General features: G+C 46.8%; 1 protein-coding gene across 2 annotated transcripts in view; it reads right to left on the reverse strand.

Annotated features, from left to right (window-relative positions):
• Nucleotides 1-5,674: 5,674 nt before the first annotated feature.
• QPRT (quinolinate phosphoribosyltransferase) overlaps nt 5,675-26,963 on the reverse strand; it is a 50,923-nt gene continuing 29,634 nt past the window's right edge. Inside the window, exons 1-5 of one of the 2 annotated variants that reach the window (XM_073546282.1) lie at nt 16,949-23,512; nt 16,461-16,749; nt 14,210-14,484; nt 13,454-13,585; nt 5,675-7,043 (exon numbers count right to left, since the gene is read on the reverse strand). In XM_073546282.1, the coding sequence (XP_073402383.1) occupies nt 6,828-7,043; nt 13,454-13,585; nt 14,210-14,484; nt 16,461-16,743 (906 nt within the window). In that variant the 5' untranslated portion in view covers nt 16,744-16,749; nt 16,949-23,512 and the 3' untranslated portion in view covers nt 5,675-6,827. Of the gene's footprint in view, nt 7,044-13,453; nt 13,586-14,209; nt 14,485-16,460; nt 16,750-16,948; nt 23,513-26,963 lie in introns of those variants that run through there. The other variant, XM_073546281.1, reaches the window with a different exon arrangement.

The following is a 26,963-nucleotide window of genomic DNA, read 5'->3' on the forward strand; positions in this document are numbered from 1 at the left end:
CCTATATTACACGGGATGGAGGCCTCTCCTATATTACACGGGATGGAGGCCTCTCCTATATTACACGGGATGGAGGCCTCTCCTATATTACACGGGATGGAGGCCTCTCCTATATTACACGGGATGGAGGCCTCTCCTATATTACACAGGATGGAGGCCTCTCCTATATTACACAGGATGGGGGCCTCTCCTATATTACACGGGATGGGGGCCTCTCCTATATTACACGGGATGGAGGCCTCTCCTATATTACACGGGATGGAGGCCTCTCCTATATTACACAGGATGGGGGCTTCTCCTATATTACACGGGATGGAGGCCTCTCCTATATTACACGGGATGGAGGCCTCTCCTATATTACAGGGAATGGAGGCCTCTCCTATATTACACAGGATGGAGGCCTCTCCTATATTACACAGGATGGAGGCCTCTCCTATATTACACGGGATGGAGGCCTCTCCTATATTACACAGGATGGAGGCCTCTCCTATATTACACAGGATGGGGGCCTCTCCTATATTACACGGGATGGGGGCCTCTCCTATATTACACGGGATGGAGGCCTCTCCTATATTACACGGGATGGAGGCCTCTCCTATATTACACAGGATGGGGGCTTCTCCTATATTACACGGGATGGAGGCCTCTCCTATATTACACGGGATGGAGGCCTCTCCTATATTACACGGGATGGAGGCCTCTCCTATATTACACAGTATGGAGGCCTCTCCTATATTACACGGGATGGAGGCCTCTCCTATATTACACAGCATGGAGACCTCTTCTATATTACACGGGATGGAGACCTCTCCTATATTACACGGGATGGAGGCCTCTCCTATATTACACAGGATGGAGGCCTCTCCTAAATTACAGGGAATGGAGGCCTCTCCTATATTACACAGGATGGAGACCTCTTCTATATTACACTGGATGGAGGTCTCTCCTATATTACACAGGATGGAGGCCTCTCCTATATTACACAGGATGGATGCCTCTCCTATATTACAGGGAATGGAGGCCTCTTCTATATTACACGGGATGGAGGCCTCTCCTATATTACACAGGATGGAGGCCTCTCCTATATTACACGGGATAGAGACCTCTCCTATATTACACAGGATGGAGGTCTCTCCTATTTTACACGGGATGGAGGTCTCTCCTATATTACACAGGATGGAGGCCTCTCCTATATTACACGGGATAGAGACCTCTCCTATATTACATGGGATGGAGGCCTCTTTTATATTACACGGGATGGAGGCCTCTCCTATATTACACAGGATGGAAGCCTCTCCTATATTACACGGGATGGAGACCTCTCCTATATTACACGGGATGGAGGCCTCTCCTATATTACACGGGATGGAGGCCTCTCCTAAATTACAGGGAATGGAGGCCTCTCCTATATTACACAGGATGGAGACCTCTTCTATATTACACTGGATGGAGGTCTCTCCTATATTACACAGGATGGAGGCCTCTCCTATATTACATGGGATGGAGGCCTCTCCTATATTACACAGGATGGAGGCCTCTCCTATATTACACAGGATGGAGGCCTCTCCTATATTACACGGGATGGAGGCCTCTCCTATATTACAAGGGATGGATGCCTCTCCTATATTACAGGGAATGGAGGCCTCTTCTATATTACACGGGATGGAGGCCTCTCCTATATTACACGGGATAGAGACCTCTCCTATATTACACGGGATAGAGACCTCTCCTATATTACACGGGATGGAGGCCTCTTCTATATTACACGGGATGGAGGCCTCTCCTATATTACACAGGATGGATGCCTCTCCTATATTACAGGGAATGGAGGCCTCTTCTATACTACACAGGATGGAGGCCTCTCCTATATTACACAGGATGGAGGCCTCTCCTATATTACACGTGATAGAGACCTCTCCTATATTACACAGGATGGAGGTCTCTCCTATTTTACACGGGATGGAGGTCTCTCCTATATTACACGGGATAGAGACCTCTCCTATATTACATGGGATGGAGGCCTCTTTTATATTACACGGGATGGAGGCCTCTCCTATATTACACAGGATGGAAGCCTCTCCTATATTACACGGGATGGAGACCTCTCCTATATTACACGGGATGGAGGCCTCTCCTATATTACACGGGATGGAGGCCTCTCCTAAATTACAGGGAATGGAGGCCTCTCCTATATTACACAGGATGGAGACCTCTTCTATATTACACTGAATGGAGGTCTCTCCTATATTACACAGGATGGAGGCCTCTCCTATATTACATGGGATGGAGGCCTCTCCTATATTACACAGGATGGAGGCCTCTCCTATATTACACAGGATGGAGGCCTCTCCTATATTACACGGGATGGAGGCCTCTCCTATATTACACGGGATGGATGCCTCTCCTATATTACAGGGAATGGAGGCCTCTTCTATATTACACGGGATGGAGGCCTCTCCTATATTACACGGGATAGAGACCTCTCCTATATTACACGGGATAGAGACCTCTCCTATATTACACGGGATGGAGGCCTCTTCTATATTACACGGGATGAGGCCTCTCCTATATTACACAGGATGGATGCCACTCCTATATTACAGGGAATGGAGGCCTCTTCTATACTACACGGGATGGAGGCCTCTCCTATATTACACAGGATGGAGGCCTCTCCTATATTACACGTGATAGAGACCTCTCCTATATTACACAGGATGGAGGTCTCTCCTATTTTACACGGGATGGAGGTCTCTCCTATATTACACAGGATGGAGGCCTCTCCTATATTACACGGGATAGAGACCTCTCCTATATTACACGGGATAGAGACCTCTCCTATATTACATGGGATGGAGGCCTCTTTTATATTACACGGGATGGAGGTCTCTCCTATATTACACAGGATGGAAGCCTCTCCTATATTACACAGGATGGATGCCTCTCCTATATTACACAGGATGGATGCCTCTCCTATATTACACAGGATGGATGCCTCTCCTATATTACACGGGATAGAGACCTCTCCTATATTACACGGGATAGAGACCTCTCCTATATTACACGGGATAGAGACCTCTCCTATATTACACGGGATGGAGGTCTCTCCTATATTACACAGGATGGAAAACCTCTCCAATATTAAAGGGGATAGAAGACTTCATTGTTTTTGGAGCTCAGACTTGGACCATAAATCCTTCTGACAAATTGAGTCCTGTGTGAACAGAATGAAAGATTGTAATGAATTTTCGTTCCCAAACTCTGAGATGATGTTTCTGTGATGTAACATTGAATGAAGGCACCATTAGCCCTTTGATCTCACAGAACTTTCACACCACTTATCTCATCTTACCTAATTAAGGATTCTCCCTTTAAGCTCAGTGATTATTGAAGTGTCCATGTATCACACCAGCCTGTGCTCTTTACTGTGTATAATTGAGTCTCTTCAAATATGTTGTCATATCAGCCTGATGAAGGGATGTGAGCAGCCCCGATGGCTTGCTCGGTAACATCATTCACTATATTTAGTTATATCAGCCTGATGAAGGGACGTGAGCAGTCCCGATGGCTTGCTCGGTAACATCATTCACTATATCTTGTTATATCAGCCTGATGAAGGGACGTGAGCAGTCCCGATGGCTTGCTTGGTAACATCATTCACTATATTTAGTTATATCAGCCTGATGAAGGGACGTGAGCAGTCCCGATGGCTTGCTCGGTAACATCATTCACTATATTTAGTTATATCAGCCTGATGAAGGGACGTGAGCAGTCCCGATGGCTTGCTCGGTAACATCATTCACTATATTTAGTTATATCAGCCTGATGAAGGGACGTGAGCAGTCCCGATGGCTTGCTCGGTAACATCATTCACTATATTTAGTTATATCAGCCTGATGAAGGGACGTGAGCAGCCCCGATGGCTTGCTCGGTAACATCATTCACTATATTTAGTTATATCAGCCTGATGAAGGGACGTGAGCAGTCCCGATGGCTTGCTCGGTAACATCATTCACTATATTTAGTTATATCAGCCTGATGAAGGGACGTGAGCAGTCCCGATGGCTTGCTCGGTAACATCATTCACTATATTTAGTTATATCAGCCTGATGAAGGGATGTGAGCAGCCCCGATGGCTTGCTCGGTAACATCATTCACTATATTTAGTTATATCAGCCTGATGAAGGGACGTGAGCAGCCCCGATGGCTTGCTCGGTAACATCATTCACTATATTTAGTTATATCAGCCTGATGAAGGGACGTGAGCAGCCCCGATGGCTTGCTCGGTAACATCATTCACTATATTTAGTTATATCAGCCTGATGAAGGGACGTGAGCAGTCCCGATGGCTTGCTCGGTAACATCATTCACTATATCTTGTTATATCAGCCTGATGAAGGGACGTGAGCAGTCCCGATGGCTTGCTTGGTAACATCATTCACTATATTTAGTTATATCAGCCTGATGAAGGGACGTGAGCAGCCCCGATGGCTTGCACGGTAACATCATTCACTATATTTAGTTATATCAGCCTGATGAAGGGACGTGAGCAGCCCCGATGGCTTGCTCGGTAACATCATTCACTATATTTAGTTATATCAGCCTGATGAAGGGACGTGAGCAGTCCCGATGGCTTGCTCGGTAACATCATTCACTATATCTTGTTATATCAGCCTGATGAAGGGACGTGAGCAGTCCCGATGGCTTGCTTGGTAACATCATTCACTATATCTTGTTATATCAGCCTGATGAAGGGACGTGAGCAGTCCCGATGGCTTGCTCGGTAACATCATTCACTATATCTTGTTATATCAGCCTGATGAAGGGACGTGAGCAGTCCCGATGGCTTGCTCGGTAACATCATTCACTATATCTTGTTATATCAGCCTGATGAAGGGACGTGAGCAGTCCCGATGGCTTGCTCGGTAACATCATTCACTATATCTTGTTATATCAGCCTGATGAAGGGACGTGAGCAGTCCCGATGGCTTGCTCGGTAACATCATTCACTATATCTTGTTATATCAGCCTGATGAAGGGACGTGAGCAGTCCCGATGGCTTGCTCGGTAACATCATTCACTATATCTTGTTATATCAGCCTGATGAAGGGACGTGAGCAGTCCCGATGGCTTGCTCGGTAACATCATTCACTATATCTTGTTAGCCATTACAAGGTATCGCACCCACAAGATTCCTATTTTGCTTCTCTCACTGAGAGCACTTTCTACTGGCTAACACGGTACCAAACCACTTTTATTAGCAGTAAGACTGGCATTCCCGAGAGGTCGTAATAACACATACTAGATCAACAGTTACGGAGGGGCGGAGGCTTTTCACAACAAACGCCATTGGGGATAATAAAGAATCTAGTGATACAGAATGTAGAGCTGGTGGAAAAACTCCATCTAGTTGAATATATGTCTTTTCTCAGCCTGTTACCTCCCCTGAATATGGTTTATAGATCCCAAACTGATCACTGTTGCCCTTGACAGCCCCCTTAATCTGCACCTTTTAAAATAACACAAAAGCCCCAGTTCAAATCTGATAACCTGACAGTTCTGAAAAAAAGTTTTCTATGTTCTCCCCTTGTTCCTAGAGATCCCTGGTCCCCCATCATGTATGAAGAAACCTTGGGTCCTCCCCTAAATATAATCAGATCCCAGTATGACACACAACCACCTTGTCATGGTTTATTATCCCAGAATACATGACAGAGACCACACATCCTGATTAGTGGCCATGCCCCTGTCTGGCATCGCACGGTATGGAATTGGTATCATGTGATGGGACATCTCAAGGTGTTCCACTGGCATCTGATGTCATAGTGTTTGGTAGTTCATGGTTTTATCCTGGAATCTAATGTCATGGTGTTTGACATCTCAAGGTGTTCCTCTGGCATCTCATGTCATGGTGTTTGGCAACTCATGGCCTTGTCCTGGAATCTGATGTCATGGTGTTTGACATCTCAAGGTGTTCCACTGGCATCTCTTGTCATGGTGTTTGGCAATTCATGGCTTTCTCCTGGAATCTCATATCATGGTGTTTGTCAATTCATGGCTTTCTCCTAGCATCTCATGTCGTGGTGTGTGGCAACTCATGGCCTTGTCCTGGCATCTCATGTCATAGTGTTTGGTAATTCATGGTTTTATCCTGGAATCTCATGTCATGGTGTTTGGCAATTCATGGCTTTCTCCTGGCATCTCATGTCATGGTGTTTGTCAATTCATGGCTTTCTCCTGGCATCTCATGTCGTGGTGTGTGGCAGCTCATGGCCTTGTCCTGGCATCTCATGTCATAGTGTTTGGTAATTCATGGTTTTATCCTGGAATCTCATGTCATAGTGTTTGGCAATTCATGGCTTTCTCCTGGCATCTCTTGTCATGGTGTTTGGCAATTCATGGCTTTCTCCTGGCATCTCTTGTCATGGTGTTTGGCAATTCATGGTTTTATCCTGGAATCTCATGTCATGGTGTTTGGCAATTCATGGCTTTCTCCTGGCATCTCATGTCATGGTGTTTGGCAATTCATGGCTTTCTCCTGGAATCTCATGTCATGGTGTTTGGCAATTCATAGTTTTGTGCTAGTGTCTTCTTATAATCTTGTCAGTGTCTTATGATGTAGAAGATGCAGCGAATGGAGGAATGAAGTGGCTCATTAGGAGACCATGATTTCATTACATCATGCCGAGATCTCCTTTCTGTACCTCTGTGGTTGTAGTTCAGGCTTCTTTCAATCAGGTTTGTGACATTTAAGGGTTTACAAAAGAGGTCGATTTGGATGTAAGTGAGTTGTTTAGTGGTAATTCTGGTCTTTAACAGATCTTCAAAAACTATGGGCAAGGCTGTGAGGTGCCACTCTTTAAACCTTTGTCTAATTTCAGGGAAAAGTCGATGCTTGGAGGTCCCTGAGTGAGACACCCTAATGACACCATGTCCACATGAGGGCCGAGAAACTCAAGAAGGTTCTGTGGAGTGACGCCTCCAGAAGCTTCAACCACAACTCCCGGAAAAGCGGTCTTCACAGTGAAAGCAGCTTTGTGGAGAAACTATAGAGGGCAGATAGAGAAGAGAAGATGGTCAGGTCAGCTCATTCAAAGAAAGGCAAATATGGCCTAACGGTGCACCCACCGCACAAATCAGTGCTAAAAAATAGCTTACCAACACTAAAACCATAGCAAAGGTATAGTATACTGTAGAGATGACGAGATGGCAATTGAGTTAGTGTCAAATTTTATGAAATTTGTAGGTCCTGGTGAATTTGTACAATTTGATTCACGTGAATTGCCCAAAAAATGCTGTCACCATTTTACATATTGCAGAAAACTGCATCAGACACGGACAGAAGGACCAAGTGCAATCATGTGGGCTAACCTATAAGGACTTGCAGCTATCGGTTCACATGGTATAGCACAGCCAATCAGGAACTATCTCAGCCTGTATAAAAGCTGAGACAAGGAATGCAGCAACCATTTTAGGGGGATTATAGGAGACTGAGAGTTTGCCAGAGTTCACAGCTCACTAATAAAGACAGCCTTAAAACATTGCTCAACATCTCAAAACAGGAATGTATGGTACAACTGCAACACTGAATTAGAAAACAGTCGTAGTCCGTGAATGAGGCTACGGTCACACTATCAGTATTTTACATAGAATCATGGAATGTGAGATTTGGATGGGACCTCCAGGGTCATCGTGTCCAACTCCTGTCTGTCCAATGTCTGTTCAGCCTCTGTTTGAAAACTTCCATTGAAGGAGAACTCACCACCTCTCGTGGCAGCCAATTCCACTCATTTGTCACACTCACTGTCAAAAAGTTTCTTCTAATATCTAATCTCTATCTTCTACCTTTCAGATTCATCTCATTGCTTCTCATGTTTCCATGTGTAAATGAGAAAAATGATGATCCTTCTACAATGTGACAGCCCTTGAGATATTTGTAGACAGCTATTAAGTCTCCTCTCAGTCTTCTTTCTTACAAGCTAAACATTCCCAGAGCCTTTAACCGTTCCTCATAGGACATACTTTGCAGTCCGTTCACCAACCTGGTAGCTTTTCTCTGAACTTGCTCTAGGTTTTCAATGTATTTTTAAAATGTGGTACCCAAAATTGGACACAGTATTCCAGATGAGGCCTGACCAAGGAGGATCAGAGGGGGATAATTGCTTAGTGTGATCTAGACTCTATGCTTCTCTTAATAGATCCTCGAACTATGTATGCCTTTCTTTCTGCTGCATCACACTGATGATTCGTGCAGTCTTTGATCTATTAGTATACCCAAGTCTTTTGCACACGTGCCGTTGCTTAGTTCTATTCCTCCCATTCTATAGACGTAATTATCATTTTTCTTGCCCAGATGTAGAACTTTGCATTTCTCCCTGGTAAATATTATATTAGTCGCTGCCCTTTGTTCAAGCTTATCTAGATCCTTCTGAATCTATTTTTAGTGTTAGCTATCCCTCTTAGCTTTGAGTCATCTGCAAATTTGATCAGTTTACCTTCAGTTCCCTTATCTAGATCACTTATAAAAATGTTGAACAACACCGGGACCAGGACAGAGCCTTGTGGTACCCTACTTGTAACACTGGGGCCAGAACAGAGCCTTGTGGTATCACACTCTTCCAATTGGATGTGAAGCCATCTCTCGCCACTCTGTGAGTACGATCACTGAACCAATTATGAATGCACCTAACCGTAGCCTTGTCAATCCCATACTTGGTCATTTTTTCAATAAGGATAGTATGTGATACTTTATCAAATGTTTTGCTGAAGTCGAGATATACTATATCTACCGCATTTCCCACATCCACCCAGTCAGTGATTCCATCATATAAGAAAATTATATTAGTCTGGCATGAATTGTTTGCTACAAACCCATACTGGCTCTGGTTAATTACTGTATTCTTATCCAAGTACTTACATACATGCTGTACACGAGGGGCGATCCAAAAGTAATGATAATCGGTTATTTCTATTGCACACAGAAATTAAAATAAAATGTTTTCTTCTCTCTTAGGTACCCACTAGTCCAGGTAAAAAACAAAAATCACTTAAATAGGCCACGGTTCCTGGGAGCTACATTCATTTGAATATGAACTGCCAAGGAGTGAACATCAAAATGGAAAAAAACGAGCTCAGAGCTGTCATCAAATACCTCTGCCTGAAAAAAATGTCTACCAAAGACATACACAGCGACTTGGTGGAAACATTGGGGGACTCTTCTCCTCCATATTCCACAGTTGCACGCTGGGCCAAGGAATTTAAGCTGGGAAGAACATCGACGGAAGATGAACATCGCGAAGGACGCCCATCCACGTGCCTCAATGAAGATAACGTGAAAAAAGTTGAAGAAGTTGTGTTGGCAGATCGAAGAGTGACTATCAGGCATGTAGCGGAGGTCACAGGGATCTCATATGCCAGTATTCAAAGAATCCTTGCAAAAGAATTGCATATGAGAAAGGTCTCCGCGCGTTGGGTGCCAAAAATGTTAACCGACGAGCAAAAGAAGAACCGAGTTGACATTTCAATAGCAAATCTCGAAAAGTTCCAAGCAGACAAGGAGAATTTTTTGTCTCGTTTTTTGACCATGGATGAGACCTGGATCCACCACTTTGATCCCGAAACTAAACCACAATCGATGACATGGAAACGAGCCGACGAACCGACGCCGAAGAAATTCAAAGTGTCAAGCTCAGCAGGGAAGGTTATGGCGTCCGTTTTTTGGGACGCTGAAGGAATTATTATGGTGGACTATTTGGAGAAGGGAGCCACTATTACGGGCTCCTACTACGCAGAACAAATAAGAAGACTGCGGGAGGCTATCAAGGAGAAAAGGCGCGGCAAACTGCGGGCTGGAGTGGTGTTTCACCAAGATAACGCACCGGCTCACAAAGCTGCAGTTGCCATGGCTACCATTCAAGAAGCGGGCTTTGAACTGGTGGAACACCCCCCCATTCGCCAGATTTAACCCCCAGTGACTTCCTTCTCTTTCCTCGGCTCAAGGAACACCTCCGGGGCAAGAAATTTGACGACAATAGCGACGTGATAACCGCTGTTGGGGAGTTTTTTGAGGGTCAAGATAAAGAATTTTTTTCGAAGGGAATTCTAAGTTTAGAAAAGAGATGGACTAAATGTATAGACTTGTTAGGAGACTATGTAGAAAAATAAAAAAAAAATTTGACTATATTCATTGTGTTTATTATTGATTATCATTACTTTTGGATCGCCCCTCGTAATTTGTTTACAGATCTTTCCTGGTATAGAAGTAAGGCTCACTAGCCTGTAATTTCCTGGATCTAACATCACCCTGTCTGCCATAAGCGTCCCTATATAGGCTCCGCACCTATCGCCGAGTTGATACCTAACCCCTGTCTGACCCTGTTGATAAGCCCTGCAAAGGGAAGTACAGAATAGGAACTAGTCAACACCCACTACCACTAAAGATAGATGGGATACACAAACAAGGAGAACACTCAGCTTGAGTAGACTCAGAGAGAAACACAGACATCCACTAAAACACCAAAGTGGTAGACAGCCAACTCCTATAGCTCCAAGCCTCAAGCCTGTTTTGGGTTGTCATTATGATTTAAAAAGAGAAAACACAGTAGTCTGACAATAAATGGCTTCACCCAACCACTAACCATGAGTGGAGAAAAAGATTTGGTGTTATCATTCATATTCTCTGAAAAAAGCAAAACTTCTGCCGGGGTATGTAAACTTTTGCACAAAACTGTAGCCTAATACAGACACTGAATTGATAGAGAAAGGGAAAGGCGAGGTACCAGCAGTGCCAGACTGCGTGATCGATCAGTGATGTGTTAAAGCTGCATTTGTTCTGCTGCGTTTGAATTACAATTCCACATTTTTTGTCCTTGTTCTTAATGCACTAGAAAGCAGCAAGTCACAGCAATAAAAAGTCTAATACACTGATGAGCAAAAGGGGAGCAATGTATTGAACGTCTGACTTTCAGGCTCCATATCTCACCAACCACTTCTGTTTCTAACGTGAGATTACCATCATTTTATAGACAATCAGCTTGGCGGTTTCATACAGAAATGTGACTTGTAACTATTTAGCATATGATTAGTTATGCAGATTTCATCATGTTACTGCATCGTTACTGTTTTGCACCTAAAAATATAAATTTTAATTTTTTTATTTTGTTAGTATTTTGTAAATCCCCCTTTGGCTTTCAACACTGTCTGACGTGTATTAGTGTCAGAGACGGTGCGTTAGCTTGTGCACTTTTTGAATTTTCTGTGCAATCCTTTCTTCTGGAGGTATTTCATAACAAAAAGGAAAATTCAGCAAAATCCAGACTCTTAACTGCGACCGTCTACGTCACAACGTGTGCACATCGCAAACTATTTATTTTTACATATCTATTTTACTTCATCAATGTTACCATCATGTAAGCTTTAATGTGATCACGGTGTACTCCTGGTGGGGATGTAGTGTGATCACAGTGTACTCCTGGTGGGGATGTAGTGTGGCCACAGTGTACTTGTGGTGGGGATGTAGTGTGGTCACAGTGTACTGCTGGTGGGGATGTAGTGTGGCCACAGTGTACTTGTGGTGGGGATGTAGTGTGGTCACAGTGTACTTGTGGTGGGGATGTAGTGTGGTCACAGTGTACTCCTGGTGGGGATGTAGTGTGGCCACACTATACTTGTGGTGGGGATGTAGTGTGGCCACAGTGTACCCGTGGTGGGGATGTAGTGTGGTCACAGTGTACTCGTGGTGGGGATGTAGTGTGGCCACAGTGTACCCGTGGTGGGGATGTAGTGTGGTCACAGTGTACTCGTGGTGGGGATGTAGTGTGGACACGGTGTACTCGTGGTGGGGATGTAGTGTGATCACGGTGTACTCGTGGTGGGGATGTAGTGTGATCACGGTGTACTCGTGGTGGGGATGTAGTGTGGTCACAGTGTACTCATGGTGGGGATGTAGTGTGAGCACAGTGTACTTGTGGTGGGGATGTAGTGTGACCACAGTGTACTTGTGGTGGGGATGTAGTGTGGTCACAGTGTACTGCTGGTGGGGATGTAGTGTGGCCACAGTGTACTTGTGGTGGGGATGTAGTGTGATCACAGTGTACTTGTGGTGGGGATGTAGTGTGGCCACAGTGTACTGCTGGTGGGGATGTAGTGTGGCCACAGTGTACTGCTGGTGGGGATGTAGTGTGATCACAGTGTACTCGTGGTGGGGATGTAGTGTGGCCACAGTGTACTCGTGGTGGGGATGTAGTGTGGCCACAGTGTACTCGTGGTGGGGATGTAGTGTGGCCACGGTGTACTCATGGTGGGGATGTAGTGTGGTCACAGTGTACTCGTGGTGGGGATGTAGTGCGATCACAGTGTACTTGTGGTGGGGATGTAGTGTGGCCACAGTGTACTTGTGGTGGGGATGTAGTGTGGTCACAGTGTACTGCTGGTGGGGATGTAGTGTGGTCACAGTGTACTGCTGGTGGGGATGTAGTGTGGCCAAAGTGTACTTGTGGTGGGGATGTAGTGTGGCCACAGTGTACTTGTGGTGGGGATGTAGTGTGGCCACAGTGTACTTGTGGTGGGGATGTAGTGTGGTCACAGTGTACTGCTGGTGGGGATGTAGTGTGGTCACAGTGTACTCGTGGTGGGGATGTAGTGTGATCACAGTGTACTCGTGGTGGGGATGTAGTGTGGCCACAGTGTACTTGTGGTGGGGATGTAGTGTGGCCACAGTGTACTCGTGGTGGGGATGTAGTGTGGCCACAGCGTACTTGTGGTGGGGATGTAGTGTGGCCACAGCGTACTCGTGGTGGGGATGTAGTGTGGCCACAGTGTACTTGTGGTGGGGATGTAGTGTGGCCACAGTGTACTTGTGGTGGGGATGTAGTGTGGCCACAGTGTACTTGTGGTGGGGATGTAGTGTGATCACAGTGTACTTGTGGTGGGGATGTAGTGTGGCCACAGTGTACTTGTGGTTTGGATGTAGTGTGATCACAGTGTACTTGTGGTGGGGATGTAGTGTGATCACAGTGTACTTGTGGCGGGGATGTAGTGTGGCCACAGTGTACTCGTGGTGGGGATGTAGTGTGGTCACAGTGTACTTGTGGTAGGGATGTAGTGTGGCCACAGTGTACTCGTGGTAAGGGATGTAGTGTGGCCACAGTGTACTTGTGGTGGGGATGTAGTGTGGTCACAGTGTACTCGTGGTAGGGATGTAGTGCGATCACAGTGTACTTGTGGTGGGGATGTAGTGTGATCACAGTGTACTTGTGGCGGGGATGTAGTGTGGCCACAGTGTACTCGTGGTGGGGATGTAGTGTGGTCACAGTGTACTCGTGGTAGGGATGTAGTGTGGCCACAGTGTACTCGTGGTAGGGATGTAGTGTGGCCACAGTGTACTCGTGGTGGGGATGTAGTGCGATCACGGTGTACATATGGTGGGGATGCAGGATGATCATTTATACAATTGTACCTCAGTGGTGAAATTATCCAGCATAATGATTTCTGCTCCGGCCTCTGCAGCTTCTAATGCTTCGTCCACGGATCTGCACTCTACTTCCACCTTTAGAGTGCGTCCGGCTAGAGTGTGCACGGCATGTAGAGCCTGAGACGAGAGCAAAGACAGGAGGTTATACGCTGGGTAGAAAGGAGGTTATTGCTGGGCAGTCAGGAGGTCGTCGCTGGGCAGTCAGGAGGTCGTCGCTGGGCAGTCAAGAGGTCGTCGCTGGGCACACAGTAGGTTATCACTGCCCAGAATCAATGATGAGACAATGTGCAAAGGACTGATCTCCACCTTTCAGCATTAGTGAGGTCCCCCCAGATCCCTACTTGTCATCCTAATTTCTATGTGAGCCCCTGATCCGACATGGGGACAGTTTAATAGTGGAGGTTGGCGTCTCACTGACCCATGCACATCAGTGGGAGTACCATACTGCGTCTACAGTTACAGGAGGCTGCACATGGACTGCCCCCAAATATCCTACTTTCCAATATGGACTTTATTTCTAAAGGAGGACACACAATGGAGGGGAGATTTAGATGGAAGTAGTGGGGACATTTAGGAGAAGTCTGAGCAGGACAGAAACATTCGCCTGGGGAACGGGCAGCAGAACCTCAATGTGTCTTATGCGAATTTCACCTTCTCTACAGTGAAATTTATGTAGGAAATCTGCTGCAAAAACTGCTGGCGCCCCGTCAGTTCTGTGTGCGTGAGATGCATGGACGTCACCTCTCTGACTCCTCCCATTGCCCATATATGGTTATCCTTCAGCATGATCAGATCGCCGATCCCATAGCGGTGAGTTCCAGCTCCTCCCACCAGGAGGCCATACTTCTCCGGCAGTCGAAATCCAGGAGTGGTTTTTCGGGTACCTGTCACCTGCCCCATCCATCCTGCTGCCCGTGCCTGCTCCGATACCTGTCTTGCCAGTGTGGCCACACCGCTGACCCGCGACAGGACATTAAGCGCTGGGCGTTCTGCCAGTAGGAGATCATTCACAAGACCTGGAACACGGGGAACAGTGTTAATGGCCGGAGCAATGGGTAGACCCACTGGTGGACGTGGCCTCTGAGGTTACACCCTTTGGTCAGCTCAGGTCATTGCCCCCTACAATGATCCTAAGGGTAGACCCCCAGGATGAGCTTTTATAGCGCTTCGGAAGCTGTGTGGATGGGATTTATAGAGATCTTCTGCCCACTCTCGTTTTCTACGCTGCGTACACTTGCTGGGCGTTTTTCCAATCCACAGCATGTCAATTTCTTTTGCGGGGAAGCTGTGCGTTCTGGGTGGATTTTTCCCATAGACTCGCAATAGGAGCGGAAATTTCACAAGTAAAAAAACGCACATGTGCAGCGGAAACGCATCACAAAAACATGTAATTTGTGCCTAACTAGGACGCATCAAAAACAAAGCAACTTTATTTAAAGCATGAATCAAAAAACGCAAATGACCTAATTTACATAATAGGTGCAGAAATGGTGCGGAAACTCCGCAGCATCAAAAACTCTACAAATGCTGACTGTGGGAACAAAGTCTAACGGAGACGCATATGATCCCACCTAGAGGGACCCCATAGAGGGACCCCAGAGAGGGACGCCATAGAGGGACGCCAGAGAGGGACGCCATAGAGGGACCCCAGAGAGGGACGCCATAGAGGGACCCCAGAGAGGGACGCCAGAGAGGGACCCCATAGAGGGATGCCATAGAGGGACCCCAGAGAGGGACCCCAGAGAGGGACGCCATAGAGGGACCCCAGAGAGGGACCCCAGAGAGGGACGCCATAGAGGGACCCCAGAGAGGGACGCCAGTGAGGGACCCCATAGAGAGACACCAGAGAGGGACCCCAGAGAGGGACGCCAGAGAGGGACCCCAGAGAGGGACGCCAGAGAGGGACCCCATAGTGGGACGCCATAGAGGGACCCCAGAGAGGGACGCCATAGAGGGACCCCATAGAGGGACGCCAGAGAGGGACGCCATAGAGAGACGCCATAGAGGGACGCCAGAGAGAGACGCCATAGAGGGACGCCAGAGAGGGACCCCATAGAGGGACCCCAGAGAGGGATGCCATAGAGGGATGCCATAGAGGGACCCCATAGAGGGACCCCAGAGAGGGACGCCAGAGAGGGACGCCAGAGAGGGTCCCCAGAGAGGGACCCCAGAGAGGGACATCAGAGAGTGACCCCAGAGAGGGACGCCAGAGAGGGATGCCATAGAGGGACCCCAGAGAGTGACCCCAGAGAGGGACCCCAGAGAGGGACCCCATAGAGAGACGCCATAGAGGGACCCCAGAGAGGGACGCCAGAGAGGGACCCAAGATAGGGACCCCAGAGAGGGACGCCAGAGAGGGACCCCAGAGAGGGACCCCAGAGAAGGACCCCAGAGAGGGACGCCAGAGAGGGACCCCAGAGAGGGACGCCAGAGAGGGATGCCATAGAGGGACCCCATAGAGGGACGCCATAGAGGGACCCCAGAGAGGGACCCCAGAGAAGGATGCCATAGAGGGACCCCATAGAGGGACGCCAGAGAGGGACCCCAGAGAGGGACGCCATAAAGGGACCCCATAGAGGGACCCCAGAGAGGTATACTATAGAGGGACGCCATAGAGGGACGCCATAGAGGGACCCCAGAGAGGGACGTCAGAGAGGGACCCCAGAGAGGGACGCCATAGAGGGACCCCAGAGAGGGACGCCATAGAGGGACCCCATGGCACCAGATTCACAGCTACACGATATATGAGGGAATGCCAAGGACCAAGCCCAAGCCGCACGATGCAACGAGGCCTCCAGGATGTCATGATGACCAGGTGGACCTTCATTACACGGGGTAAGGTCAGGGCAGCACAGTACGTTCTCTCTTTCCTGACTGCACAGGGAAGCACTAATTTCCATGACACTGGTGAGTTGTGTGTGGAGACCCTCATTATTAGCTACCATCCCTTTGGCAGGGGGGCACAGTTCTTTCCTCTGATGTCGGATGTTACCTCGGACAGTGGCCACCCTGGTCACCGGCTCCAGCCATGTTCCTTCCCTGTGCTCCCACGTCACACTGCAGCCGGCTTCTTCACAAACAGCCTGAAAAAAGGGGCACCCCGCCAGCACCCCAGGAGACTTGCACAGTAGAACTGCCTCCTGACAGCCCTGACTCCTACTGGCAGCAGCCCATCCAGCAAAGTCCAGCCATGGTGCATCCTCTGCCAGCCAGTCCCGAGCCAGACGCTGCAGGCGGCAACGTGGCAGGAGAAGAGCCAGGTCATTGGAGGCCATGGAAACCTGCGGGCCACAGAAAACAAAAGGAAATCAACCAACATGGCAGCAATCCACTCTCACACTGAAAATCTGCACCTGGTTCTTACCCGCCACCACTCCACACCAACATTGTCACCTACACCTCCTCACTGTCACACACGCTACACCCCACAACACGCTGGATCCAACGCCCCCCACTCTGACCCCTCAGCCTGCTCCTCACCTTACGTCTGGCTGCAGCGGCTGCAGAGTGAGGAATAAACCTATTTCTGCTTTTTACTTTCGGGGCAAGGTAAACAGCAGGTTATACATTGACATTAGACAGGGGTCAAAGTTCTGAGGTGGCTGACGTATGGGGGACTCAATGCTGATAAGCAGGGAAGAAGAACCGAGGCTCCTTCCAGTATAGATCATGCACCGTCATGGCCTGACTGTGTAACGTGTTAGCGCAATCAGTTTCTGGGAGATATGCTATATTTTCTGGAAAAATTTCAAGGGTGCCAACACCTTCGGCCATGACTGTATGTGGCAATCCTCTACTGGGATCGCATCTTCTGGGTATGATGGTCAACACTCCAGCATGGCGGGTTAGGGTCAGAGTGGACAGCAGCCGGCTTTATTCTCCTGATAAAAAGCAACTCCATACATTATAGAGCAAAAAAAAAACCCCGACCATCCCAGAACAACCAGGCCCGACTACTGATGTGGTGAAGATCACTGATGCTTAGCATTGGAAATGGAGCTTTGGGCGGGATCAATGAAAGTGACCATCAGAAAGAGATACATGGGATCACTGAGGGGGAGATGTGGATGGGATCGATGAAAGCGAGCTGCAGGAATCACTGATGAGGAGCTGCGGAGGGGACTGAAGATAGAGAGAATCAGTAATAGGGATGCACGGGATCGATGAAAGGGAGCTGCAGGAATCACTGATGAGGAGCTGCGGAGGGGACTGAAGATTGAGAGAATCAGTAAGAGAGATGTACGGGATTGATGAAAGGGAGCTGCAGGAATCACTGATGAGGAGCTGCGGAGGGGACTGAAGATAGAGAGAATCAGTAAGAGAGATGCACGGGATCGATGAAGGCGAGCTGCAGGAACCACTGAGGAGTAGCTGTGGAGGAGATCGATGAAACTGAGCATCAGAAAGGGAGCTGCAGGAATTACTGATGGGGAGCGGAGGGGATTGATAAAAGCAAGCCTCAGAAAGCTGCAGGGATCACTGAGGCGGAGCTGTGCGGGGGATTGATGAAAGTGAGCATCAGGAAGACAGATGCGGGGATCACTTAAGGGGAGCTACAGATGGGATCAATGAAAGTGAGCATCAGAAAGGGAGCTGCAGGAATCACTGATGGGGAGCTGTGGAGGGGATTGATAAAAGCAAGCCTCAAGAAAGCTGCAGGGATCACTGAGGGGGAGCTGTGCGGGGGATTGATGAAAGTGAGCATCAGGAAGAGAAATGCGGGGATCACTGAGGAGTAGCTGTGGAGGAGATCGATGAAAGTGAGCATCAGAAAGAGAGCTGCAGGAATTACTGATGGGGAGCGGAGGGGATTGATAAAAGCAAGCCTCAGAAAGCTGCAGGGATCACTGAGGGGGAGCTGTGCGGGGGATTGAGGAAAGTGAGCATCAGGAAGAGAGCTGCGGGATAACTGAGGAGCTGCGGAGGGGATTGATTGATGAAAGTGAGCATGAGAAAGAGCTGCAGGGATCATTGAGGGGGAGCTGTGTTCCTTTAAACAGGCATATAATAACACAGACTAGGCGTGGAAGTAGGAAACCTATATTTTTGGGATCTACATCATGAAAGCTATCTGTTGTGAGCTCATTTTCGGGTTTGCCTCTGGCTTCTGGTGAGGGTTATGGAGCTGGCTGTGCTGACAGAGGAGTAGTGAGTTCTCTATCTGGACTCCCTCTGTTGGTGAAGGGAGATAATGAAGCTGATCTAAATGGCAGAGACCGGCCACCTGAGGAAGAGGACTGCGATTGGACATCAGGAGTTTCTGATTGGATTTAAGGCAGCCGACTCCCTAGTTTCTTGCTGGTGAATTCTCCTGACTGTGACTTCTGGTTTCCAGTTTGGTTCCTGCCTTCCTAAAGCTAAGTTTTCTCTGCTATTGTTCATATGAGTTTTTGTCTGGTTTACTTAGTTTTGGTGTTCAGCCAGCCCTGGCTGGGACTGGGCTGAATCCCCATTTTGTCTCTGATCAGTTGATCTCTTTTGCTCTGTCTTCAGAATATACCTGAGTGCTGATATAGTGATTTGAAGTCTAGCAACTTCAGGGCCTTTTTCTATCAGACGTGTTGGACATTCTTTTTGCAGGGTTTTTTGCGTGATTGCAGACACACAGCTTTTCTTTCCTGTCCTTTCTAGTTAGTGAGGGCCCCATCATTTGCTCAGCCTATCTTTCTACCTGTGTCTGTGTTTTCATCTTGTTTCACCGACAATACATGTTGGGGGCTGTCTATTGCTTTGGGGTCTGCTCTGGGGCAGTTTAGATTTTCCTTTTCTTTAGGCTTATTTAGTTCTCCGGCCGTGTCGAGGCGTCTAGGACCACCGTAGGCACGCTCCACGGCTACTGCTAGTTGTTGTGGATAGGATCAGGGGTCTGCAATCCGCTAGTTACCAACCTCTCCGGTTTTCTGGGCTTAGCTTGCTTTTTGTTTTTTCCTCCTCGGTGACTCATTCATAACAGCTATCCACATTGGCGTTTTCCGGCTTATGAGCTCATCAGGAACTGAGAAAAGGGTTCCTGCCTTACCCTATCCGGCAGATAGTTCTCGCTTGGTATCAATAGAAAGCTCATTTCATAATAAGAAAAATGATAGTCCTGTCCACACCCTATGAGCCTCGCAGTCAGAGTTATGATTCTGCACTCCATAGCTCAGCCCACCCTGTGAGGTCACCCAGGGGAAGACCCATAGTATTGGGCAAAAGGTATAAAGCTCAGAGGCCCATACAAATGTTCACTTGCCTGGGGTACAAGCTAGGAGACAGCTGTGCCAATGAACCATTTTCTCTTGGGGAAGGCTCCCCTCTCCCACATGGCGTGCCATTGACTGAGATATGCAAGTTCTTTCTTTTATTCCATGTTATTATGTAATTGCCTGTATATATTGTAATTGTCTCGTTTGTAACATCTTTTTATATTTTTGTAAACACTGCCTATCTTTTCTGGAGTAAAACTATAAAAATGTACTTCATTCATTTTCCTTGCTCTAAACGTATTGCCTCGTCCTCTGGGCTAAATTCACGTTACTGTTGGGTTGGCTCCTGACTCGATATTAATTTTAATATCAGAACTAGGAGCTGGTGGCAGCAAAGCGTGTACTGGGGTATTTGGGGAGACCCTGGCAGGGACGGAATGGAGGTTTTACATGTGTATTTCCTGCCTGAGACTGGGGATATACATAACGCCCTCCCTGCAGAGTGCCGATAGCCAGAACACAGCAAGGCAGCCTTTCTGGCGACTACTTATCCTAGGTGTAGTTCCCCGACTGACCTGGGGGTACGGGGGGAGCCAGAGAGCTGCAAGTTCCAACCAGGAACTGAAGGTGGGATCGTGAAATATGATCCCTGACAGTGAGCATCAGAAAGAGAGCTGCAGAAATCACTGAGGGGAGCAGCAGAGGGGATCTATGGGGATCATTGAGGGGGGAAGCACTGGAAAGTGACATGCAGGAACTACTAAGAGCATTGAAAGTAAGCTGCGGTGATCATTGCGGGGGACCTTCAGGGATCATTGAGGGGGAACATATGGGACCACTGAGGGGGAGCACCAGAAAGTGAGCTGTGGGGATCATGTAGGGGGAGCCTTGGGGATTATTGAGGGGGAGCACCAGAAAGTGAGCTGTGGGGATCATGTAGGGGGGAGCATTTGGGATCACTGAGGGGGAGCACCAGAAAGTGAGCTGTGGGGATCATGTAGGGGGAGCATTTGGGATCACTAAGGGGGGAGCACCAGAAAGTGAGCTGTGGGGATCATGTAGGGGGAGCATTTGGGATCACTGAGGGGGAGCACGGGTAAGCGAACCTTTGTAATTACTAAGGGGGAGCACGCGAAATGTGAGAGCATTGGGAAGTAACTGTGGGGATCACTGAGGGGGAGCAACAAAATTGGAGTTGCGGGGATCAATGATTCAATGATGCAGAGCATTGGAGATGTGGGAGTTGATTAACAGGGTGCATATAAGAACAGTTTGTCTTTAGCAAGGATTTATGGAAGACCTCTGGAATCTGAGAGGAAGAGGGAAGTTTTCGTTAGAAGGCTACCGGATTAACAACCTACGATACTGTATCTCACAAGGACCAATGAATCTGTGTCCTAGCTTAGCAGAGGGGACTTCTACCAATATTAAGACACCTTGTCCCCAAAGCAAAGTTTGGGCCCAGGAGGTCTCTCTATGCTGCGCCCTGTGCAGGTTTTCTTGGATTTCAGACCAGACAAGCTCCAGCTTTTTTCGTGATTTCCCAGCCTCTAGGGTAGCAAGTTCATAGGCCAAAATTCGGTCCACTACTAACCAAATACCACATCCCTTGTGAGGGTGGAAGGTCAGTAATGATGGAGACATCTGGAGGAGTCTGGCAGGACAGGCTGGGACACACATTTCTCCATGAACCATAAATTCAATACAGTCTGAACCTACAGAGCTGGCCACCAGAAACAACTGGTCACTACTTACAGACAGGTGGGGAATTCAGGGAGTCTAAGGTCAAAAGCCAGGCGGCTAGGTCATAAACAGAGGGGCGAGGCAAAAGGTCAAAGTACGGGGTCAGAATTCTGTTAGGATCTGAGGTTGTGGGGTGTGATAATCACCTAGGCAGGTTAACTATGCAACTAATGTTTATTCCTTACATCCATGGTTTTACAACAAATCCAGGTAGATGGCCAAATTACAATGTCCACAGGATCCCCGAGGGCCGATAGTGAGTATCTCATGGTGCAGGGGCAGTGAGACTGTCTCCCAACTTTTGGTTGGCCCACAGATTTCGAATCTCCAGCCGGTATAGTCTGTAGTCACAGTCCAGGCTCCGTTAGCAGGTAACACAACCAACGTCCACGTATCCAGCAGCAACAGTCCTTAAGAAAGTTCATGAAATCCAGATGACAGATCCCTTAACAGAAGCATGTGTGTCCAGCCCAGCCGGAAACCGATCTCCACACTCCATAGGCCATTCATCCATGGCTCCAGGACCTCCTCCGAGATCCTCTCCCTCTGACGTAACCCTCTCAGACTCCCTGACTAAACATGTGGCTTCTCCCTCTCCCTTAAACATTTTCTTTTAGCTCAAAAAATGAAGAATATTCCAGAAGCCCAGGGACACCACCTGTGGTGACAGTCTTCAGGAGAGAAGAGCTACACTGAAGCTCATCGCAGAAGACGAGGATTTCTTGACCGAGCAGAAGAATCTCTTCAGAACGTTCCAAGAGAAGAACGTCTCAGTGTTCTGGCAGAAGAGAATGAGAGTAGAGAACTAAGAACACCCCAGTAAGAAATCAGAAGCCTTCTGATGGGAGAAAAAGAAGAAAAGAAGAGTGGTGGACATGGGGGGTTCCCTACTGAGAGGAACAGAGGCCGCCATCTGCCGACGAGACATTACTTCATGAGGAGTGTGCCGTCTTCCAGGTGCCCATTTACAAACAATAGAGGGCACCACTGCACAGGATCACCTGTTACATGCTAAAGAACCATAGAACTGAATAAAGAGAAAGAGGCATGTAAATATCAGGGAGCACCGAGAAACAATATCAAATAATCCTTTATTATAACACCAGAACACACTATGAAAACATTAAAAACAATTAAAACTGCAAAAATGCAATCATGATCGTACCATAACCCATAAGGGTTAAGCCCCTGAGAAAACCCCACATGAAAGGTCCTCTGTACAAATAAGCAACAACAAAGTTAAAGTGGTACACAATATTCCACCATGTAGATGCACTTTAAATGCATAGCCAACTCACATAAGCCCAAAACTGCAGAGACTGTATGAGAAATGCAGCAGGTACTACTCTGCTCCTTGGAGGAGAAATCACCCCAAAACGAGGGCGAGCAGAGCGCCACGTACAACCTGAGCCACAGAGGCAAGTGCCTGCATAGATGAGAGGCCGAGGACACTCATGCAGTGGGAGTTGAAAGGCATGAGGAGAAGACAGGGGCACAGAGAAGTAAAACTGGCTTCATCAGGAGCAGTAAGCAAAGTGTGAGCGGGTGGGGTATAGATACCTTATTCAAATTGCGGCAGACGGGGAGCAGCTGGGAGCCATCAGCGTGTATGGAAGCAGATACTATGACCAGCATACGCCAATACCGGAAGTAGGAAGCATAGGTCTACACAATCGCAGAGAGACAAGGTGAAGTACTGGGAGCGGTGTACCAAGATGGCTGCAAAATGACATACTGCGCATGCGCCGGTCAGCGCGCGCTTAACAAAGCAGCAATGTGTAATGTAATGTGCTGGGAGCGGTGTACCAAGATGGCTGCAAAATGACATACTACGCATGCACCGGTCAGCGCGCGCTTAACAAAGCAGCAATGTGTAATGTAATGTGCAGGGAGCGGTGTACCAAGATGGCTGCAAAATGACATACTGCGCATGCGCCGGTCAGCACGCGCTTGACAAAGCAGCAATGTGTTTGAAGACTTCCATTGAAGAAGAACTCACCACTTCTCGTGGCAGCTTGTTCCACTCATTGATCACTGTAACTGTCAAAAAGTTTTTTCTAATATCTAATCTGTGTCTCCTCCCATTCAGTTTCATCCCATTGCTTCTCGTCTTTCCTTGTGCAAATGAGAATAAAGTTGATCCTTCTACAATGTGACAGCCCTTTAGATATTTGTAGACAGCTATTAAGTCTCCTCTCAGTCTTCTCTTTTGCAAACTAAACATTCCCAAATCCTGCAACCTTTCCTCATAAGACAGGGTTTGCAGACCGGTCACCATTCTGGTCGCTCTTTTCTGAACTTGCTCCAGTTTGTTGATGTCTTTTTTAAAATGTGGTGCCCAAAACTGGACACAATATTCCAGATGAGGTCTGACCAAAGAGGAGTAGAGGGAAATAATTACTTCACGTGATCTAGACTGTATGCTTCTGTTAATACATCCTAGAATTGCATTTGCCTTTTTTGCTGCTGCATCACACTGTTGACTCATATTCAGTCTGTGATCTATTAGTATACCCAAGTCTTTTTCACATGTGCTGTTGCTTAGCCCTATTCCTCCCATTCTGTATATGCTTTTTTCATTTTTATTGCCCAGATGTAGTACTTTGCATTTTTCCCTGTTATAAACCATTCTGTTAGTTGCTGCCCACTGCTCCAGTTTATTTATATCTTTTTGAATCCTCTCTCTCTCTTCTCTAGTATTAGCTATCCCTCCTAGCTTTGCATCATCAGCAAATTTAATCAGTTTACCCTCAATTCCTTCATCTAAATCATTGATAAAGATGTTGAACAATACAGGGCCCAGGACAGAGCCCTGTGGTACCCCACTTCAGACATTCTTCCAACTGGATGTGCAGCCATTTACGACCACTCTTTGGGTCCGATCACTAAGCCAGTTATGAATCCACCTAACAGTTGCCTTGTCCATTCCATACTTAGTCATTTTTTCAATAAGGATTGTATGAGAGACTTTGTCAAATGCTTTGCTGAAGTCAAGATATACTATATCTACAGCATTTCCTTGATCCACCCAATCAGTGATTCCATCATAGAAAGAAATTAAGTTAGTCTGACATGACTTATTAGTTACAACCCATGCCGACTCTGTTTAATCATTTCATTCTTATCCAGGTACTGACATACATGTCGTTTAATAATTTGTTCAAAGATCTTTCCTGGTATAGAAGTCAGACTCACCGGCCTATAGTTGCCTGGGTCCACCTTCTTCCCCTTTTTGAAGATAGGAACAACATTTGCTCTTCTCCAGTCTTCTGGGACTTCTCCTGTTCTCCAAGAATTTTCAAAGATTATGGAGAGGGGTTCAAAAATTTCTTCTGCTATCTCCTTCAGTACTCTGGGGTGTAATTCATCTGGACCTGGAGACTTGAATTCATTTAGGTTAGCTAAGTGTTTCTTCACTATCTTTCTGTTAATAGATATCCTGGATTCTTCTATTCCCTTAATAGGACAGTGAAGAACAGTTGATGTTACATTTCCTTTCTGAGAGAAAACAGATGCAAAATAGGAATTTAAAAGTTCGGCCTTCTCAACATCCTGTGATGGTGTGATATGTTATGTGGATGTCATTTTTTGTATATTCCTATTTTTAACAATTCCAGTTATTTTCATAGTGATTTTCTTATTACATTGTAAGTCTACAGCCTCACTGTATCTGTCTCTTGATGACCCCCTGTAGTGCATTAATCCCTAAGGCCTTTTGTTCTCCTCTGGGAGGCAACTTGTTGGACTACCCCTGGACAAGGAAGGGGGTGGGGGGAAGAACGGCAGCTGGACAGGTCAGTTCCAGTATAGACATGATGGTGAAAAGGCTGCATTTCAGAGAGAAGGATTCATTTTTATCCTCTGAATGCTAGAGTTGTGGAATCTCGTTTCCCTGGACATTTTATCCTGATACTGGACTGCATTCTTATTCTGGACTATCTTATCCTTTGTGTGGTGGACTGAATATGGACCTTTTCGTATTTTTGCCTGAATAAAGGTCTTGGAATTGGTCACTCTTCGCTTGCTCTGTTGATTGTGTGATACCAGAGAAGGACCCCGTGACAATCCTGTCTTACCATTTCATCATTTTCATCCTGTAAAAATCCTATAGCATCTTTGACTTTTCTTTTACTTTTGACATATCCCCAAAATCCTTTATTATTGCTTTTGACATCTCTTGCAAGCCTCAATTCATTTTCAGCTTTATATAATCTGATTTGTGCCCTGCAGGTTCTGCAGACAGCGTTATATTATTCTTTAGATATGCCTCCCTCTTTCCATTTTATAAACATTTTTTTCTTCCTTTTTAGCATGTGCTTAAGTTCTGTGTTCATCCATCCTGGCTTCCTTAAATGCTTCCTATTCTTCCCTCTTTTCGGAATTGTTAACAATTGTGCTTTGAGAATTTCATTTTTCAAGATTTCCCATCCTTCCTGGACATTTTTGTCTTTAAGGATATCCAGCCATTGGATCCCTCCAATTCTCTTTCTGAATCCCTTAAAATCTGCCTTTCTGAAATCTAACCTTGACGTCTGAATCTTCACAGGTCTTCCTCCTCTAGTCATCCAAAATTCTAAAATAGCATGGTCGCTACCTCCTAGGGTCCCAGCCACTTTTACCTCCTCAACCATTTCCTCCCTGTTTATAAGGATTAGATCCAAGGTAGCAGTTCCCCTTGTTTTCTCCCCTACCATTTGGAAGATAAAGTCGTCAGCAAGAGAGGATAAGAATTTCCTTGACCTGTTAGTTTTGCCTGAGAGAGATTCCCAACAAATGTCTGGATAGTTGAAATCTCCCATGACCACTATCATATTTTTTGGAGAACTTGGCCATTTGATGCATAAAGAGTTCATCCATATCTTCAGCTTGCACAGGCGGCCTGTAGTAAATGCCTACAATGGTGTCCTTTCCATTGTTCTGTCCTTGTATTCTTACCCAAACAGTTTCCACAGAACTCCCAGTCTCTGAAGCTTGGATCTCTGTGCAGATATACGCGTTTCTAACATACAATGCGACACCTCCTCCTCGTTTATCAAGTCTGCTTCTTGCAAATAAGTTGTATCCTTCTAGTCTTGTATTCCAATCATGTGTATTGTCCCACTAAGTTTCAGTGATTCCAATGACTTCATATTTCTTTTCCTGCATTAGTAGTTCCAGTTCTCCTTGTTTGTTGCCCATGTTTTGTGCATTAGTATAGAAACATTTTAGTTTGTGATTGGTTTCTCTTTCTCCAATATTTTTATTAATTAGATTCTTTTGTCTTTGTTCTTCCTTTCCACTTCTAATAGCAGAGTTCTCAATAGCATTTGTCAGGTGTATGGCTTTTTCTGGTCTTTTGCTTCCCTTCCCATGTTGTTCTAGTTTAAAGCTCTCCTTACAAGTGTAGCAAGACGACTTCCAAATACATGCTTTCCAGTCTTCGTAAGGTGCACCCCATCTCTAGCAAGTAGTCCATCGTATATGTAGTTCACTCCGTGATCCAGAAATCCAAATCGTTGCTGACGGCACCATCGACGTAGCCAGTTGTTCACCTGCAGAATCTTATTCCACCTCCTTGTTCCATGGCC

The sequence above is a fragment of the Dendrobates tinctorius genome, unplaced genomic scaffold, assembly GCF_039654945.1.
Source record: "Dendrobates tinctorius isolate UK_male_01 unplaced genomic scaffold, ASM3965494v1 ptg000146l, whole genome shotgun sequence".
Classification (NCBI taxonomy): Eukaryota; Metazoa; Chordata; class Amphibia; order Anura; family Dendrobatidae; genus Dendrobates; species Dendrobates tinctorius.